Source organism: Nuphar pumila, chromosome 9 (assembly GCF_984573655.1).
Source record: "Nuphar pumila chromosome 9, dmNupPumi1.hap1.1, whole genome shotgun sequence".
NCBI lineage: Eukaryota > Viridiplantae > Streptophyta > Magnoliopsida > Nymphaeales > Nymphaeaceae > Nuphar > Nuphar pumila.
This window is the reverse complement of record NC_143257.1, coordinates 114,381,732-114,400,832: the sequence shown is the minus strand read 5'-3', so window position 1 is coordinate 114,400,832 and position 19,101 is coordinate 114,381,732. Positions and strand designations below refer to the sequence as shown.

The 19,101-nt window shown below is 38.2% G+C and overlaps 1 protein-coding gene across 2 annotated transcripts in view; it reads left to right on the top strand.

The window, feature by feature from the left end:
* Positions 1–19,101, top strand: part of LOC149828943 (outer envelope protein 80, chloroplastic-like) — an 83,683-nt gene that overhangs the window by 43,715 nt on the left and 20,867 nt on the right. For both annotated transcript variants that reach the window (XR_016434093.1, XM_090017011.1), the window contains exon 14: positions 8,223–8,370. Coding sequence is in view for 1 of the 2 variants with exons in the window: in XM_090017011.1 (XP_089873137.1) it covers positions 8,223–8,370 (148 nt within the window). In the remaining variant the exon portion in view is untranslated. The remainder of the gene's footprint in view (positions 1–8,222; positions 8,371–19,101) is intronic.

Genomic DNA, 19,101 nt, shown 5'->3' with positions numbered 1-19,101 from the left:
TGGAGTTCTATCTACTCTAGCCCATTTTTTATGGGCACCTTAATTATGGCGTGGAGGGTGTCCCAAAGAGGACTGACAAAAAAGAAACCTCAAGGTCTAATGAATCTGGAGGAAGCTGTTGCTGGTGGCACCGGTGATGATAGGGTTATAGGCCTCTTTTTGTCAGATGCATCCATAGAGCAATTAAATATGAACTATGTTACATATATGCGGGTGCGGTACTTTAAAAAAGACTTGGTTGCGGGGGTGCATGCAGGGTATATATATTTTAACAGTTTTAAGTCAATGCTGATAAATAAAAGGCCGCTGTCGGAAGAGGAGGAGCCCCCCCCCCCCCCCCCCCCCACACACACACACACCACCCCCCACAATTTCAGTTTTTGTTTAAATTGCAAGAGAAGAAATATCAAATTGTATTCTAAAATGTAGGAATGTAGATTTAGCTGAAACCCAATTGAAAACACATATTCCTCACATTAAGTAAGCCACCATGAAATCATTGAAATGGCATCCACCATTTCCATATAATGTGCCACTTCTTACTCTTGTGGATTCTTTTTCGGCCCAGCTGCAAATCCATTCTGCACAAGTGAGGTGAGGTGAGTAAATAGAGAATTCTGGCCTTCTGAGAGCACAAAACTGTTGGATTATATATTATATAGAACTTTTTTCTTCTCTTGGGAAAATGGGTTGTTTGATAAATGTTGAGACACTGGTAGATGTGTTAGATAAAGATTTTGGATTTCACAACAATCACCTCTCAAAGGTGGTAGTTGAAACCAGGAAATAGAAGGGATATGGCATTGCCAGTACCAACCTGTTTCATCTCCCACATTATTTCCTTCCTCCCAAACAGGAGGCATAGGGAATTCTGCATATCCTCTCTAACGCCCTTGGATGACAGTTTCCAAAACCTTACATAAAAAATTTAGTCTTCATATGTTCTGTTCCAAAAAATATATCTTATGGTCAATACTTGAGAATGCCCAGCAAAAGCTCTTCCACTCACAAATCTATCTACACAATGAACATGCTGTGATGAAATAACGGAAAATACAAAAACAATGCCACTAAGGGCTTTACAAGATTACAATCACAAAAGTGCATAGGAACAAACCAATGCCATTAAGAGCTTACAAGATCACAATCATAACTTGCACAAGCATAAGTCCACTATAGGATAAAACAATGGCCAACAAGGAGCAATAACACAAGCACTAAGTACATATAAAACATTAAGGAATTAAATAGAAAAACACAAAATATAAAAAATATTCATCTTTATTGAGCATAAATGCTTAAGAAAAGCATTAAGAATTGAGGGGGAACAAAGCCCCTTTATATACACATTACAAGGGAGAGAGAGACCAAATGGGAGCTCCCAATAGAGTGGTTGGGAGCTCCCAACGGTTATATTTATGACCGTTGGAGAGCCTCCAACGACTCTAGTCAAAAGACCATAGAGCCCTTGCTTAAAAGGCCAAATTACAAAAAGGAAAAAAAAAACTGTTTCTAATGAATAGGGCCGTAAATTGATAAAAATACCCCTAAAAGATATTTACCTATTATACAACAACAACAACAACTACGCCTTCATCCCAAAACAATTGGGGTCGGCGATATGAACCAAAAAAGGAAATCATTCTGGGTCTTCCACATGAATCCTTCTCCTCCAATCATTTCTATCCAATGCCATGTCCTCGGTGAGGTTCAAAGCATTCATATCCTTTCCTATCATCTCCATCCAAGTCTTCTTAGGCCTACCCCGACCTCTTTTAACTAATATATTTTTCCATTTCTCCATCCTTCTAACTGGAGCATCATTAGGCATTCGCCGAATATGTCCAAACCACTATAAACGATTCTCTCTCATCTTATTTTCAATGGATGCAACACCTACCTTCTTACGTATCTCCTCGTTTCGAATCTTATCTTTTATTGTATTTCCACACATCCATCTAAGCATACACATCTCAGCTACACTCATTTTTTGAATATGATGTCTCTTGGCAGTCCAACATTCCGTACCATATATTAAAGCAGGTCTAATTGTAGTCCTATAAAACTTTCCCTTCAACCGCAATGTCATTCTACGATCGCACAACACTCCAGTTGCACTTTTCCATTTCATCCACCCAACCTTTATCCTATGATTTACATCTCCATCAATTTCTCCATATAGATCCCAAATATTTGAAACAGTCATCCACCGGTATTTCTTGCTCACCAAGCTTCACTACACTCCCATCACTACTTCGTTGCTTACTAAACCGACATTTCATATATTCTGTCTTACTCTTACTCAACTTAAAACCTCTTGCTTCCAATGTCTGTCTCCATAATTCTAACTTAGCATTACCCCCAACTCTAGACTCATCAATCAGAACAATATCATCAGCAAACAACATACAACACGACACATTTTCTTGAATTGATCTCGTAAGCTCATCCATCACTATATCAAATAGGAAAGGGCTTAATGCAGATCCTTGATGTAACCCAACCGTTATAAGAAAATTGGTTGTCACCCCTCCACAAGTGCAAATATTTACCTATTATATTATTATAAATAATATATATATATATATATGTATAATATGAAACAAATATATATGTATGACAATACATACCTACATGTATATACATATACATCTTAACACTCCCCCTCAAACTTACGGTGTGATTTACCGAAAGTTTAGAAATACAACAGAGAATTAATGAGAATGATCCAAGTCTTCAAATGCCTTTATTGGTGGTCATCTCTAAACACATGTATCGACTATCTCCATCTTCACGACATGATGCATCGAAGATGTCTTTTCTCAATCCATCGCATCTTTAAGAGCCTCTAGAGCAGAGTTACTGGAAGCGCCTAGGCATATGGGGAAGCGCGCTTTCTCGATACGCTCTTCAAAAGCACGAAACGTTGCGCTTCCGAAACACGTGTGGAAGCGTCCCCCTTTTTTGGGAAGCACACTTCCCTTTTATAGGAAGCACGTTTCCCTTTGATGGGAAACACGCTTCCCCCATGCTTCCCCCTCGTTTCCCCTTCGCTTCTCCCACGCTTCCTCCTCGCTTCTCCATTTTTTCATGTTTTTCGCTTCCCCCTCGCTTTCGGTTTGCTTCCTAGGTCGCTTCAGAGACAGTTCCTAATTTTCTTCTAAGTGGTCCCCCGCTTCCTAAATTTTTGAAAGTGCCTCTCGCTTCCCGCTCCCGCTTCCTCGACTGGTAACTCTACTCTAGAGTGAACTAACCAAAAGATTCCAACTATACAAGGAAAATATCCTAGCCCAATAGTTATAAAGTTTTAAAACCAGTATATTTTAAAACAAGAACAAAATTTTCAAACAAAGTAGTAATAATTTTTAGAAACATTAGATAATCATTAAGAAAGACAAGCGGAGTATTCCTCGAAGATGAATTTTTATGAAATCAAACCAAAATTATAAAATCAACATATTTTTTAAGAAAACATAACATTGGCCATAAGAAAATTTGATCATTAAAGGACATGATTCATCAAGAAGAGATAAACAATTATGCATAAATAATATCCTAAGCATTTCAAGCATGCATATAATAAAAAAAAGAGTTAATTAACTTCAAGATAATCAATATGAAACACACATATATATCTAACATATAATTAAAACATATTTAATGCACATAAGACGACAATAAAAATAACTATTTTTATCAATAAAATGCACTTAAAATACATGATTTTAATGTAAAAAATCAAATAGCCTTCAATTACGAACAAAAGTGTCCATCAATATCAAGTGGACAACACACAAGTGTTTTCATAAGGAACACACTCTCAACTAGGGGTGGCAAAATCTGACCCGACCCACCAACCCGCTTCTTAGCCGGGTTCGGGTTTGGCTTAAACGGGTTCGTGTTGTAAACGGGTCGACCTTCCTAACCCGTTTATTAAACGGGTTGGGTTCGTGTTAGGGGTATGCCAACCCACCAACCCATTTGACCCGTTTAATAAACGGGTTAGGCGGGCGGGTCAACCCGTCAACTCGCAACCCGTTTACACGAACCAGTGACGGCGATGGTCGTAGCCCTCGCCGCTGCCGTTACCATAAATTTCAGCAACCACCTGGCTGAGGTAACCACCCCACGAAAGGGGTTCTCCACTACAGGAGGCTCAATGCGGTCCCCCAGCGTCACCTCGCTTACCTCCGGTGGGGCACCGAGCACCATCATCGTCCTCTGCTTCCTCTTCCCACAGCACCTGTGGCAGCAAGGGCCCGACAGAGGAGGGACCTCCCGCTGCCTCTCACGACCTCCTCTGTCTCCTTCTCTGGCACCCGCTTCCCACATTGAGCCGATGCACCTCAAGGTGGGTCGACCTCCGGGAATGCATGTAGCCTGGCCGCTACCTCTCTCCGACAACACTGAGGGCTCCGCCCTTTCTCTTGGCAGCACCTCAGGCGTGAGGCGTCAGGCGATGATGTCCACAGCGACGGTCCTGAGGCTGATCGGAGGGACAAAGAGAGAGCAGAGGGTCGAAACCCTCTGCAAATCTGAACAATGAGGGCGGGCTACGAATCTGCGATGGGTGTCGTGTAATCGTGTCGACCCGACCCGTTTATTAAACGGGTTAACCATGTCGTGTCAGGTTACCCGTTTAATAAATGGTTCGTGTTCGTGTTTGCTACATCCGACCCATTTAATAAACGGGTCGGGTTCGTGTTGAGGTATGCTGACTCGCCGATACGACCCGCCAACCCGACCCGATTGCCACTCCTACTCTCAACACCCACAAAGAGGCACACACAAGAAGGCTCACAATATAAAGAAAACCTCAAGTATGCAAAAAATGCTTGAAATTTTTATCCATAAACATCTTCTGTACAAGAAAAAATAAGTAGTAAAAGATTCAAAATTTCAAGAAGAGATTTAAGAAAAAAACCACATAACAAAGAGAATGGTATTTGCAAATCAACACTAATTTGCGAAAAATATGAAGATATTTAAATTCTCACAAATATCAAGAAGTGATATTTGGCAAATTTCAACAATAGTTTAACTACCACATGCAATCACTTTCTAAGCCTCCAAACCTCAAACATCAAGTGTATCAGCTACTAGAACAAGAGCATAATCATCATGCTACTAAATGGCCAAAGACACGCACAAATGTGTGTATAAACATCTCTTGTCTATATATAATGACACTTAAAAACAAATATATCAATGACTAAAACAAGAGCATAATGCCAATGATGGGCTAAAATCACACACGAAGGTGAATACATATCTTTTGTGTACATATAATGACATTAAAAAATCAAGTGTATCAACAACTAAATCAAGAGTATAATGCTAACGATGGGCTAAAATCACACACGAAGGTGTGAATAAATATTTTTTATAATAACACTAAAAAATCAAGTGTATCAACGACTAGATCAAGAGTGTAATCATAATACCAACAATGGGCTAAAAACACACACGAAGGTGTGAACAAACAGCTCTTGTCTATATATAATGACACTTAGATAAGAGGCATAATAGGAGGAAACACAAAAGGTAAGATAACTTCTAATGAAAACAATAAAAATATCAATTTTAACCATCTTTCGAAACACTATGGTTTCAAAAATAGATAGCCATCACAGATAAATAGAGTTACAAGCATCCATAATAACAGTAGTCATTACAACAAATGAGTGATACAACACACTCAGATCTAGAGATCAAACAATTGTCAATTAGAGTCAAACCATAAGTTGACAATCTAAACTAACAACAAGGTGCACACAAGTCACCTCAACATCTCTGAATAAAAAATAACAAGACTAAGAAAAATGATGCATTATATAAAATTCTGTGATGGACACAACAAATGCTATAAGAAGGCAATAAATACTCACAGAAATAATTTTCCAAACAAGTAGGTTTAAATGTAAAAACCGATTTGAAAAAATAAAGTTTCAAATCAAATCCAATAACGGTAGATTAAAAACTTGGACTGAATATAGTGCAATCATAAGCATCGTTAATATAAGCAAGATATATAGAGAGACAACTCAATCTAGATTATAAGTCTACTGTGAGAGACAATCAATGTCATTAAAGATGACCAAAATATATATAGAGATTCTTAAAGAACCATATATAAAAAGACCCAAGTGCATACATAAGTACAACTAATCATGAATTCTCACAAAGAGATTAAAAGAACTCATATATATGCAATAATCTAAATAAGTTAAAGCCACTTATCTTATACAAAAGACATGCATAGGAACAAATTTAAGCATATATGCAAGTGATAGATTTAAGGCGCTAAGGGCGCAATATAAAATTTATATTTTATAAATAACAACTATGAAATGAATCAAGAGTCTTTAATCAAGAACACACATATCTACCAAAGATCTAAGTGAACAAACACGTCTATCAATAATGGACAATTACTAAAGTGAACCACGAGAGAAACACATATAACTCTCATAAAAACACAAGAAATTTTCTCATGATTCTCAACTTAATATTTTATTAAAAACTAAGTATGAAACATAATATTTAAATCACATTTAAAGCATATAAAATAATGCCATGAGACTAATAACATAATCATAAGTATCACAAAAAGGATCAACAATATAAACACCTAATATCATAACTATTGTTCCACAAAAAACCCATAAAAGACATTTATTAAAGTGAATGACTTCCTATAAGAAATTATGCTCAATACCTTATACATAAACAAACAATCTTATTCAGCATGTAAGGCAATCATAAGTGCATAAGAATCAAATATCAATAAAAATTATTTTATAAGCTAGATCATCATTTTTAATACTTTATATGCTACTTTTAATACACCAAGAGTAAAGAGAAATATTAAATACAAATTCAAACAAATTTTCATAAAATTATACTTGTGAAATACACACATCATTATTTTGAAATATCTCAAATTATTTTAAAATATATAACAATTTATCAAAAAAGAACAAAACTAAGTTCAACAATACGAACATGATTTGACATTTATAATCATGACTTATTCAAATAAAGCATCTAAATGCCAACAATACATGCTCAAGCATACACGATGGTATACATATATATCAAATAAAGCAAGTTTTGAAAAATTAAGATTCAAACATGATTTCAAAGCATACATATATCTAATTTAAAAAATAAACAAATAAGTCTTATAAGATATTTAATAAAAAATAAGTCCAATGATGATTAAAAAGCTATTTAAAGAGATTTTTTTTATTTTAATAATAATAACATATATATATATATATATAAATTTTAACAATAAAGAAAATAAGTGTTTTCTCATGCATAATGCATGGACTAGATAACATAAGAAATACTTAAAGATATAAGATACATATTGAGTCTATTTTCCTTGAATCCAAGCTATCATTCACGAAGCATGAACTCGAACCAAAGATTTCCAAGACCCAAAAGAGGCAAAATGCCAAGAAAAATTTCTTGGCTCTGATACCATGTAATGAAATAGCGGAAAATACAAAAACAATGCCACTAAGGGCTTTACAAGATTACGATCACAAAAGTGCATAGGCACAAACCAATGTCATTAAGGGCTTACAAGATCGCAATCACAATGTACACAAGCACAAGTCCACTATAGGACAAAACAATAGCCAACAACATATAAAACATTAAGGAACTAAATAGAAAAACACAAAATGTAAAAAATATTCATCTTTATTGAGCATAAATGCTTAAGAGAAGCATTAACAATTAAGGGGGAACAAAGCCCCTTTATATACACTTACAAGGGAGAGAGAGACCAAATGGGAGCTCCCAATAGAGTCGTTGGGAGCTCCCAACGGTCATATTTATGACCGTTGGAGAGCCTCCAATGACTATATGGTCAAAAGACCATAGATCCCTTGCTTAAAAGGGCAAATTACAAAAAAAAAAAGAAAAAAAAAAACTGTTCCTAATGAACAATCCCTATTAGAGTAAAATGATGAAAATACCCCTAGAGGATATTTACCTATTACATTATTATAAATAATATATATACATATATATACATGTACATGCATGCACATACACGTTTATATGTATTCATGTTGTTTGCAGAATTTTTACTTAATTATGTGAAGTTTGTCAGCCATATCTAAGTCCTCCAGAAAATCTTCTTTCCTCAATTTTTCTTTATTATTTATTTAAAGAAAAAAATACAATATCGTTCTATCATTATGCAGTTTGACTGGTGGAACTGTTGTGGGTAATTTCTCTCCACATGAAGCATTTGCTATTGGTGGGACTAACAGTGTTCGAGGTTATGAAGAAGGTGCGGTTGGTTCTGGAAGGTCATATGTGGTTGGAAGCGGAGAAGTTTCGTTTCGCATGGTATGTGCAGCTTTTCTATATAGCTGACTTTTTTTTTGGGAGAGCTTACGCATTGATTTTTTTTTAGAGGAAAGGCAATTTCATTCTTTAGTTTTCATAATACATCATTTTCTAATATTACAATTCAATTTACAGGGCATTAAGAAAGACATGTCATCCTAATCCGGTTTAAAATATCTCCACCCCTTCACGTGATTACGCTGATTGCAACCTAAATACCTGCAGTTTCCCCTGTTACCCTGCAGAATGACCCTGTCCCGATTTGGCCACTTCTCTGAGTTCTCTGCTGATTCTTTTTTGAACCAGCTGCATATTAGGGGCAGCTCCTTCGAATGTTATTTTGTTACAGTCTGCCCAGACCTGCCGCCAAGTTACCAGTGACCAACATCGCGACTCATGGTCTCCTTTACCTTGCTGCCACCAAATTTAACATGGCTATGTTTAGTTTGTCTTGCTTACATACAATAAGGAACTTATTTTATGGGGTAAATGTTCTTCTGGCTCCTGAAGTTCAGGGTTCAGTTCTTTTTCATATTCTGGTCTTCTTAAAAGCTCACTTTCCAACTCAGGAAATGTACATTCAAAGTGTGGATATCTAAGTGGAACCTTCATTAATTCGACGCTACGAAAATGACCCAAAACCTGGAAAACAATGAACATATTCCTCAACATTGAATCATCTTTCATAAATGTGCTGCAATGCAAAACCTAGTTTATATTTAAAGTCTTTATCATTGTCATTGGTTAGTACATTTTTCTCTTTCATGACACAAAGAAACCAACGACACAAGTACCCTGTAATCTGTAATGAAATCTTGAAGTAGAAATGAGCTCTTTGAATCACGATCACAAACACAATGCTAATGAGATAATACGTAAGCCACTAATGGGCAAATACAAATGGCCACAATGGCACACCACAAGCACTCACAAATGTTACTCAAGAGAGCACACAACAAGCATGCTTTATTCATAACATGCTTAAGAAAAAACATACATAAAAGAGGGACAAGAGGTCCCTTATATAAACCACACCAAGGATGCCAGACTAGGAAGCAGAAGCGAGAAACGATACAGGAAGCGGAAGCGAGAAGCGAGGTATTTTAAATTTTGTAGGAAGCGAGAAGCGAAGTATCAATTTGAAAGCAAAATAAGAATAAAAAAAGAAGCAATATGATAACTGAATAGGAATCAGACATAAAGCAAATAAAAACTAAAACAAAATTGATTATTCTTATATTTCATGATTTTTCAGTAAAGAATTAAATTTTTGTTAAAATCTAACAATAATGATTACCAATTTAGAGAAAACACATGGGAAGTGAGTGAAAGCGGGAGACGAAGCACATGAAAAATATGAAAAGAAACGTGAGAAAAACATATAGGAAGCATGTAAGGTAGGATGGACAATGCGTGTGGGAAGCATAGAAGAAGCGTGGGGGAATTGAGATTCCCATGGAGTTTTGGAAGTGAGGAGTATCGCGCTTCCAAAGCGAGCTTCCCACCTACCTCAGAAGCTTCCAGTAACTCTAGACCACACACAAGGGCTAAAAGAGAGCCCATATAGCCATTGGGGAGCTCCCAACGGCTAGAAATATAGCCGTTGTGGAGCACCCAACACCTATATAGTCAAATGACCATAAAGCCTAAATACAAAAAAACAAAAAACAAAAAACAAAAAGGAAAACAAAAAAAATCAAATCTGCCCCTAATGGGCAGAACCTATTACAATCATATAAAAAGACCAAAATGCCCTTAGAGGATATAACCTATTACAAACCTAAAGAATCACACATGTATACATATAAATATGTATACATTTATATATAGGGGCAGCCTGATGTACCGGGCTGCCCGATGGGCCAAGCCAGCCCGACCCTCCATGGGTCGGGTTCATGGTTGCCAGTTGAGGAAGCGGGAGTGGGAAGCGGGAGCGGGAAGCGAGGGGGAAGCGTGGGGAAAGCAAGGGGGAAGTGCACTTCCCATTTATGGGAAGCACGCTTCCCAAAAAAGGGAATCGCTTCCCTGCACGTTTCAGAAGCGTGACGTTTCGTTCTTTCGAAACGCGCTTCGGGGAAGCTCGCTTCCTCATATGCCTAGGCGCTTCCGGTAACTCTGGTCGAGTTTGGGCTAAGGTTTTAGGCTCGATCCTGTTAGGTACCGAGTCGAAACCCGGCTCATTATATATGTGGGACGTCCAAGGTCGGCCCGCGGGCTACCGGACCGGCTCGATCGGCCTGAGTTATTTATTAATTTTTTGATAATATAAAAATTGAAAAAATTAACTATTGCCTATGTCACACGGACTCGGCTAGGGAGGTGCCGCACCCGAGTCGACACGCCCCGACACGGGTGCGGCTTCGGACTCGGCCTGGACTCGGTCAACGCCGAGTCGGACTCGGTCAACGAGTCGAGTCCGAGTCTGAGTCCGTCCACATTTTGGACTCGGTCAACTTTGACCGAGTCCAAAAATGTCCATTTGTCCCTAAAAAATGAATTTTTTTATATTTTTTATTTAAAAAAAACAAATAAAAAGAGTCAGTGCACAGTCTGTGCTGTGTTGTGTTGTGCATAGTCTGTGTTGTGCTGTGCACAATCCGTGTTGTGCCGTGCACAGTGCTGCAGTCACAGACACAGACTGTGTGTCTGTGCATTTTTTTAAATAATATATATATATATATATATATATATATATATATATATATATATATATATATAGCCGAGTCCCCGTGTCCAAAAATTTTAAAATTGCGCCGCACCCGTGTCGCACCCACACCTGCACCCGCACCCATGTGACATAGACTATTGCATAGTAACTTGGTAACTATTACTCTTTACCTAATTAGTTACATTAATTTTATGGAATTCATACAGATAATTAATTGGGTGCATGGGAAGTTGAGAACTTGTTAATTATTACTATTTACAAATGGATTTGGGCCGAGCCGGACCCGACCCGCTTCACATTGGCCCAACGGGCCAATGGGTCGGGCCATGGGCTGCTCTTCAAACCCAAGCCTGTTAAGAACCGGGCCATCTCCGGGCCATGCCGCACTTAAAGCCCGGTAGGCCGAATGCCCACCCCTATTTATATATACATATATACACACACAAACATATACACTATAGTTTAACATAATGAACATGAGGTGAGACTTCATTAAAGGCAGAAGACCAGTCCCAACATAGAGTGAGGGCCTAACTTCTCCATGTAATTGTTGCAAGCATAGTAACATCTTGTATATCAATATGCTTTTCCCTTGCAAGGAACCAATTAACAGTGTTTTTCATGACATTAACCACAGTTTCACCATAAATATCAGTATGCAATTGGACTGGCCATAAAATCTCTACTGAACTTCAAGTAATCACTAAATACTCAGTGGAAGAAACAGAAACCTGCTTCTGCTATATTTTGCCATGGATCCTGTAAAAGTCCAACCAACATCTTAACCAAGGAGAAGAAAAATGCAATGGTCAAGGAACTTGCAAGCAAGTGCAATTAATACTATGCACAAGTTCCTTGTAAGTGGACGTTTAAACTCGCTAATAGATTGTATTGCACATATGGTATTAGGTTAACTTCACTGAAAGGTGCAATAAAGCATGCACATGCTGTGGATAGAGTGAGATCAAATAAGGACATTTTCACTCAGTGGAAGTATAGGCCATACAGGTTATTGAGTGACCTACTAAGGCAAGATAAACCTGCCAAAGAACATAGACCTTGTGAAGTGGAAGGTCAAGAATTAGTTGCACGATGTCAATCTAGTCTTGTTAAATGAATTGGCAAGTGTTACAAACAAAACAATTAAGTGTTGAAGTGAATATTTCCATGATGATGATCTCATAATGAACTTGCTGCATTTGGCACCCTGATGTGTGCTTGGGCCTAGGTTAGGAATTTTGGTCAAGGGGTAGCCTCAGTTAGGTTTAGGTCAGTGGTCAAACTCGGGTAAACAGGGTGCAGGTTTCCAATAGGGTTTGGTAGAAAAATCAGTGCGCCCGAACGACATCACAGAAAAATCCCAAATTTGGAGGGATTGATCTAGATACCTTGGACAGGTGCGGTTCAATTTTCAGGGGCAGGCAACACGGCGACATGGAGATACAACTTGGACAAGTGGTGGGACAGACTGGGTTTTGGGTACAGACCGGCCAACTTGTAAAATCAAGTTCTCTTTACAGAGTTCAATAAATCTTTGGAGGGTAGACACTAGACACCTTAAAGTGTATTGGGTCCAAATTTCAGACTTAGACACCTTACGGTTAGAACTGGACGATTTTACGAAGTTTGACTACTTTTCAGGGTACGTCAGAAATCATGTTTAGGGGATTCTAAACTTGGTTTGGGTTAAAGGAAAGGTCTAGGATGACTTATTGAGGCTTGACAGACATGGTTGAGGTCTGCTACAGGGCTGGTTCAGCTGGGAGAGGTCAAAGACACCACGACTTGGCTTGGGGAAGCTGGAAAAGCCAGAGACCCCAGTTCAAACCACCGGATTGAGGTGGGCCTTGGCTGCAGTCACAGTCCATTGAAGTGAGTCATACCACAAAGGACCAACACACCAAAATGTGTGAGAGGGACTAGCCCTTGAGAGAGAGAGAGAGAGAGAGAGAGAGAGTCTGATTTCTTAATTGATTTTCAATGGAGAACAAGGCGTCTCTCAAATATGGGATTTCACATTGGAGGATCTAAGATTCTCGTTTTAGGTATTCTCTCTCCACAAATTTGACAAGAGATCCTCGGATCTTAGAACCAAGGGTCTTTGGTCTGAGATCCGAGGGATCCAAACTTGCGTTAGCATTCCATATTTGTAGCCCTCAAGTTTCTGAAAAAACTACGAAAACCCGTTTGTTTTCTTGGGCTGCACCGCAATCAACTATTGAATAACTTGCTTGTGTTCCTCGGAAGAGGACTCTGTGCCAAATCAACCATGGGCTTGCAAATGTGCTCTAAGTCTAAGCTTTGAACTTGTCTTCATAAATTAACATGCATGAATACAATGAAGTAACACATTGGCATATTGAGAGTTGATCAAGTCTAAGTTTTTGTTCGATAACAACGAAAACCACCTTGGTCACTTGCAAGCTCACTGGTGTAAGAACCCCATGTCTACCTTGCTGTTAAGATTAAATGTATCATTTAGTATATATATGTATATACATACGTATATATGTATATTTATTATTTGTATATATACATACTTATGTACATAGTATAACATATACGTATACGTTCACATGCATATGTATATATATTTTTATATACATACAATATGTATATATATTTATTATAATATATATATTTGGCGGCCCAGATGGTATACCTATCGAGGCTTGGAAATGCTTGGGAGAGAAAGGTTTAGAATGGTTGACAAATCTTTTTAACAAGATTTGACAGACAAATAAGATGCCTAATGAGTGGAGGAAGAGTACTTTGGTGCCTCTATATAAGAATAAGGGTGATATACAAGATTGCACAAACTATCGTGGTATAAAACTCGTGAGTCATATTATGAAACTTTGGGAGAGGGTGATTGAGTCTAGGTTGAGGAAGATTGTCATGATATCGGAGAATCAATTTGGTTTTATGCCTGGAAGATCAACTATGGAAGCTATATATCTTCTTAGACAACTTATTGAGAGAAATAGAGAGAGGACAAAGATTTGCATATGGTTTTTATTGATTTGGAGAAGGCTTACGATAGAGTACCTAGGGACGTTCTCTGGTGGACAATGATGAAGAAAGGTGTTTCTTTCAATGTCCGCACTTGTGGAGGGGTGACAACCAATTTTCCTATAACGGTTGGGTTACATCAAGGATCTGCTTTAAGCCATTTCCTATTTGCTATAGTGATGGATGAGCTTACGAGATCAATTCAAGAAAATGTGCCGTGGTGTATGTTGTTTGCTGATGATATTGTTTTGATTGATGAGTCTAGAGTTGGGGTTAATGCTAAGTTAGAATTATGGAGACATACATTGGAAGCAAGAGGTTTTAAGTTGAGTAAGAGTAAGACAAAATACATGGAATGTCGATTTAGTAAGCAACGAAGTAGTCATGGGAGTGTAGTGAAGCTTGGTGAGCACGAAATACCGGTGGATGATTCTTTCAAATATTTGGGATCTATCATTCAAAAGTATGGAGAAATTGATGGAGATGTAAATCATAGGATAAAGGTTGGGTGGATGAAATAGAAGAGTGCAACTGGAGTGTTGTGCGATCGTAGAATGCCATTGCGGTTGAAGGGAAAGTTTTATAGGACGACTATTAGGCCCGCTTTACTATATAGTACGGAATGTTGGGCTGCCAAGAGACATCATATTCAAAAAATGAGTGTAGCTGAGATGCGTATGCTGAGATGGATGTGTGGAAATACAATAAAAGATAAGATTCAGAACGAGGAGATACGTAAGAAGGTAGGCGTTGCACTCATTGCAACTAAGATGAGAGAGAATCGTTTACGGTGGTTTGGACATATTCGACGAAGGCCTAATGATGCTCCAGTTATAAGGATGGAGAAATGGGAAAATCTATTATTTAAAAGAGGTCGGGGTAGGCCTAGGAAGACATGGATGGAGGTGATAAGAAAGGATATGAATGCTTTGAACCTCACCGAGGACATGGCATTGGATAGAAATGAATGGAGGAGAAGGATTCATGTGGAAGACCCATAATGATTTTCTTTGTTGGTTCATATCGCCGACCCCAATTGTTTTGGGATGAAGGCGTAGTTGTTGTTGTTGTAATATATATATATATATATATTGAGGACTAAGTCAAACAAGTTGACTTAGTCCCAATGGCTAGAAATTCTAGCCGTTGGGACCTAGTCAAACTTGTTTGAAACGGCTAGAATTCTAGCCGTTGGGAGGCTTCTCCTTATTGGCTATTGAGAGGACTTCTTATCTTCCTCTCCTTTACTTCTCTCTTTCTCCTCTATAAATAAAGTGAGTGCGTGAATGTGTAAGGTTGAGAGAGTAATGGGTAGTATTAGGGTTGTGCATTATTTTTCTGAGTTCATTGTAGTGAAGTTTGAATGTAATTTTATTTTGTATCTTTTTTAATGTCCATTATGGATAAAATTATTCATTTACATTTTGATATGTGTCTTTTAATTCTTAAGTTTGTTGTTTAAATGTATAATATTTTGAGTCTTGGACATCATCATGGAGTGTATTGGAATCCACACAATTTCGTGACACTTGCTTGCCAGGGAGTACACCGATCTTCGGCCTTGCAACAAGGGATGCACACGTGGGTTTTGAATCGGTGTTGTCGATCCCTTAAACTTAGAGATATCCATGGGTCACCATACCGGATGAGTGCAACCCTTGTGGGCTGGTCAAGTCTAGGTTTGACATAGTGGTCACACAATTATACCAGCCAAAGGTAGTATGGACTTTGGTTGACCATGTGGCTTGGGTCTTGACTAGCCTAGGTGATGCGGCCCATGAGGGGCATATAATGCCTACACAAGTTACAAAATAGACTTTAAACTAGATAAAACCTAAATCTAGTTAAACCCAAAATATGCTAAGATCAAACCAGAAATAGGGGTCTTCATCTCCATTTTTAGATTTTTCAGAATTAGGAAGCTCCAGAATTAACCTGAGGCTAAACTTAGGATCTCCAGAAATAGTCTTCTTTGACTTCCTTTCTCTTTTCTTACAGAGTCATTCAAAGCCCTCTACACGAGTTTCATAGAGCTCTACTTTAAGGTGGGGTGCCACTTGAGTGGGTGCCACAGTGCCTTCAGGCTCAGAAATTGGAAGAGGCGATCCACATTTGGGCCCCACTTGGTCTGCACTGCTTGAATTAGGATGTGATGACCCATGGGTGAGCCTCACAAGTTCTAGCACTTGGGAGTTTGGATTGGGTCTTCCACAATTGGGCCCGCATCATCCCCTCCCGCTTGAGAATTACCTAGTCCCTTAGGCAAGAATCGAAGAGGATGCTTTCAAAGGGTGTAGTCGATCTCCAAGGTTCGCGCACCCCTTCGTATTTTATTGACAAACTGTCTTCCAGCCTTTAGAATCATGCGACACCCATGCATCCTTCCAACACACGAGCCGTCAGCACATGTGAGCTTCTAGAAGGGGGAGCTCACTTCGTCAATGGTGGATCCCTTGTTGGTTTTCACGAGGATAAAAAATAGTGAATGGTTCTATTCCAAACACCATGAGTTGCGTTCTCAAGATAACCTCTTTGTTGGTGCTTTCATTGAGATTTGAACTCAAGACTCTCTCCTCCATTTTAAATTTCACGAACATATAAGTTTGTGTAAAAGCTTCTACCCTTGATTTCAAGCTTGTTTATTTTAGGAATCTCTGGTACAATGGGATTAGACACAATATGCACCGTCTTAATGACACTTTCATTCCACTCGGCTAGGTACGAGACACCATATTTTCCAGCGGAAGCAGGGTAGTACTTTTGATCTCAAGGACATCAGCCTCAAGAAGCATGGTGTTCAAGCACACCCAGGTGTCCCTGGTGCTAACAAGCAAGGGAAGAAGCATAGGGGTCGACTCATGGTAGATTTCCTTAGAGCTTACAACAAGTGCTAGACAGGTAGACCCGGCATATTGTAAGAAAACAAGATCCTCCAAGAATGTATTCACCAAAACAACAAGGTGGACACTCAAAGAGTTCCACTAAAACACCAAAAGAACATTCACAAGCCACAAAATGGGTTCACACACAAACACCCAATAAGGGTCCAACACAAAGAATAAAAACAATATTTTATTAATCAAGACCATGCAAGAATGATGCATTTTAGAGGGGGTTTCACCCTATTTATACACACAAAATACACACAAAAAAGGAGCTCCTAAGAGAGACATTGGGAGAGGTCCCAATAGCTCTAATAGAGCCATTGGGCTCTCTCTCCAATGTTTCTCTAGCTATAAGGTAGCTGAAAAAGTAAAGAAAAATAAAAAAGAAAAGGTAAATGAACTAGCCTAGTTAGACACTAATGCTTAGTTACTATTTAGTTAGGTATATGTACACATACATTGTATATACATTTACATTTTTAACACTCAAACTTACGGTTGAATAACCGAAAGTTTGTCTAAGAGAAGGTGAAATTTAGGGGCAGCGAAAGGTTTGGTAAAAAAGTCCCATGAGAGGTTTGGTAAAGAAGTCCGCCAATTGATATTTTTAACGTAGGGAAGATCAATAGTGCCATGTAGATATTCCTCTCGTACATAGTGACAATCCATCTTAATGTGTTTGGTTCATTCATGGAAGATCCGGTTGCTGGCAATGTAGATGAAACTTTTATTGTCACAGTACAGTCATGATGCTCCTGTACATGGAACGCCCATGTCAGCCAACAATCTCCTTCGACAGACCACCTTCGTAGCGGTTGTAGCTATGACTCGATATTCTGTTTCGGTTGAAGAGACAGAAACTTTCTGCTACTTCTTGCACCTTCATGAGATCAACGAGTTACCTAAAAATACACAAAAACCAGTGGTTGAGTGTCGGTTATTTGGATCATCTCCCCAGTCAATATCAATTAAAGCAAGTAAATCTAAGGAGGAAGAAGCAAACAAGAAAAGTCGTCAAAAACTAGAAGTTTTGATATATCTAATAATACGAAAAACTGCTCTCATATGAATAGTGGTAGGAGCATGCTGAAACTGGTTCATCATGTGAACTGTACGTGCAATGTCAGGTATCGTAATTGAGAGATATGACAGAGTTCCGATAAGTCTGTATGGTGCTGAATTTTCAAGTGGTTCCTCATCATCAATCTTCATTTTGACATTTACAACTTCAGGAATGTCAACCTTATCGTTCGAAATACCTACTTGACAACAATCTCTAACTCAAATTTAGATTAAGTATCCTTTAGGGAATAAGCAACTTCTATACCAAGAAAATACTTTTAAAACCCCAAATCAGTAATTTCAAAATGTTTTTTGAGAAGGTTTTTAATGTTTTCAACTCTCTATTTGTCATATCATGTGATGATCATATCGTCCACATAAAGAAAGAGAATAATAATACTTGCATCAGAAATCTTAACAAACAATGTTGTGTCAGTTCAACAAGATTGAAATACAACATTAAGTACAACTTGATTAAATCTGTCATACCAAGCCTTTGGAACTTATTTAAGGCCATTCAGAGCCTTATCTAAGCGAAGAGTCTTTTCTTTAGGAATAACTATACCAGGCAGTGCCTACATACAAACTTCTTCAATCAATTTACCATTAAAAAACACATTCTTAACATCCATTTGGTACATAGGTCATCTCTTTACAGAGGCAAGGGCTACTACAGTTCTAATTGTGGTCATCCTAACAATAGGTGCAAAGATTTTCTCATAATCTATTCCATACTCTTGGGGGTATCCCTTGTCAACTAACCTAGCTTTGTACCCATCAAGGGTTTCATCACTCTTGGTCTTTATCTTATAGACCCATCGACAACTTATGAGTTTCTTTCCTAAGAGAATATCTTGGATAGTCCAAGTATTTGCCTTTTCTAAAGCATCTGATTCTACCCTCATGACTTCTACCCACTCAGAATGTTTCTTTGCTTTAGAATAATTGGAGGGTTCTATGAAGGAATATATCAATACAATGTAAGTTTGATACTTAGGTGAAAAGGACCCATAGGACACAAATTTCTCAGGAGGTTTTGATACTCTCGATGACCTTATAGTTTGTATTTCTACATTGTTTTCACTAGTATATTTCTCTAGGGCA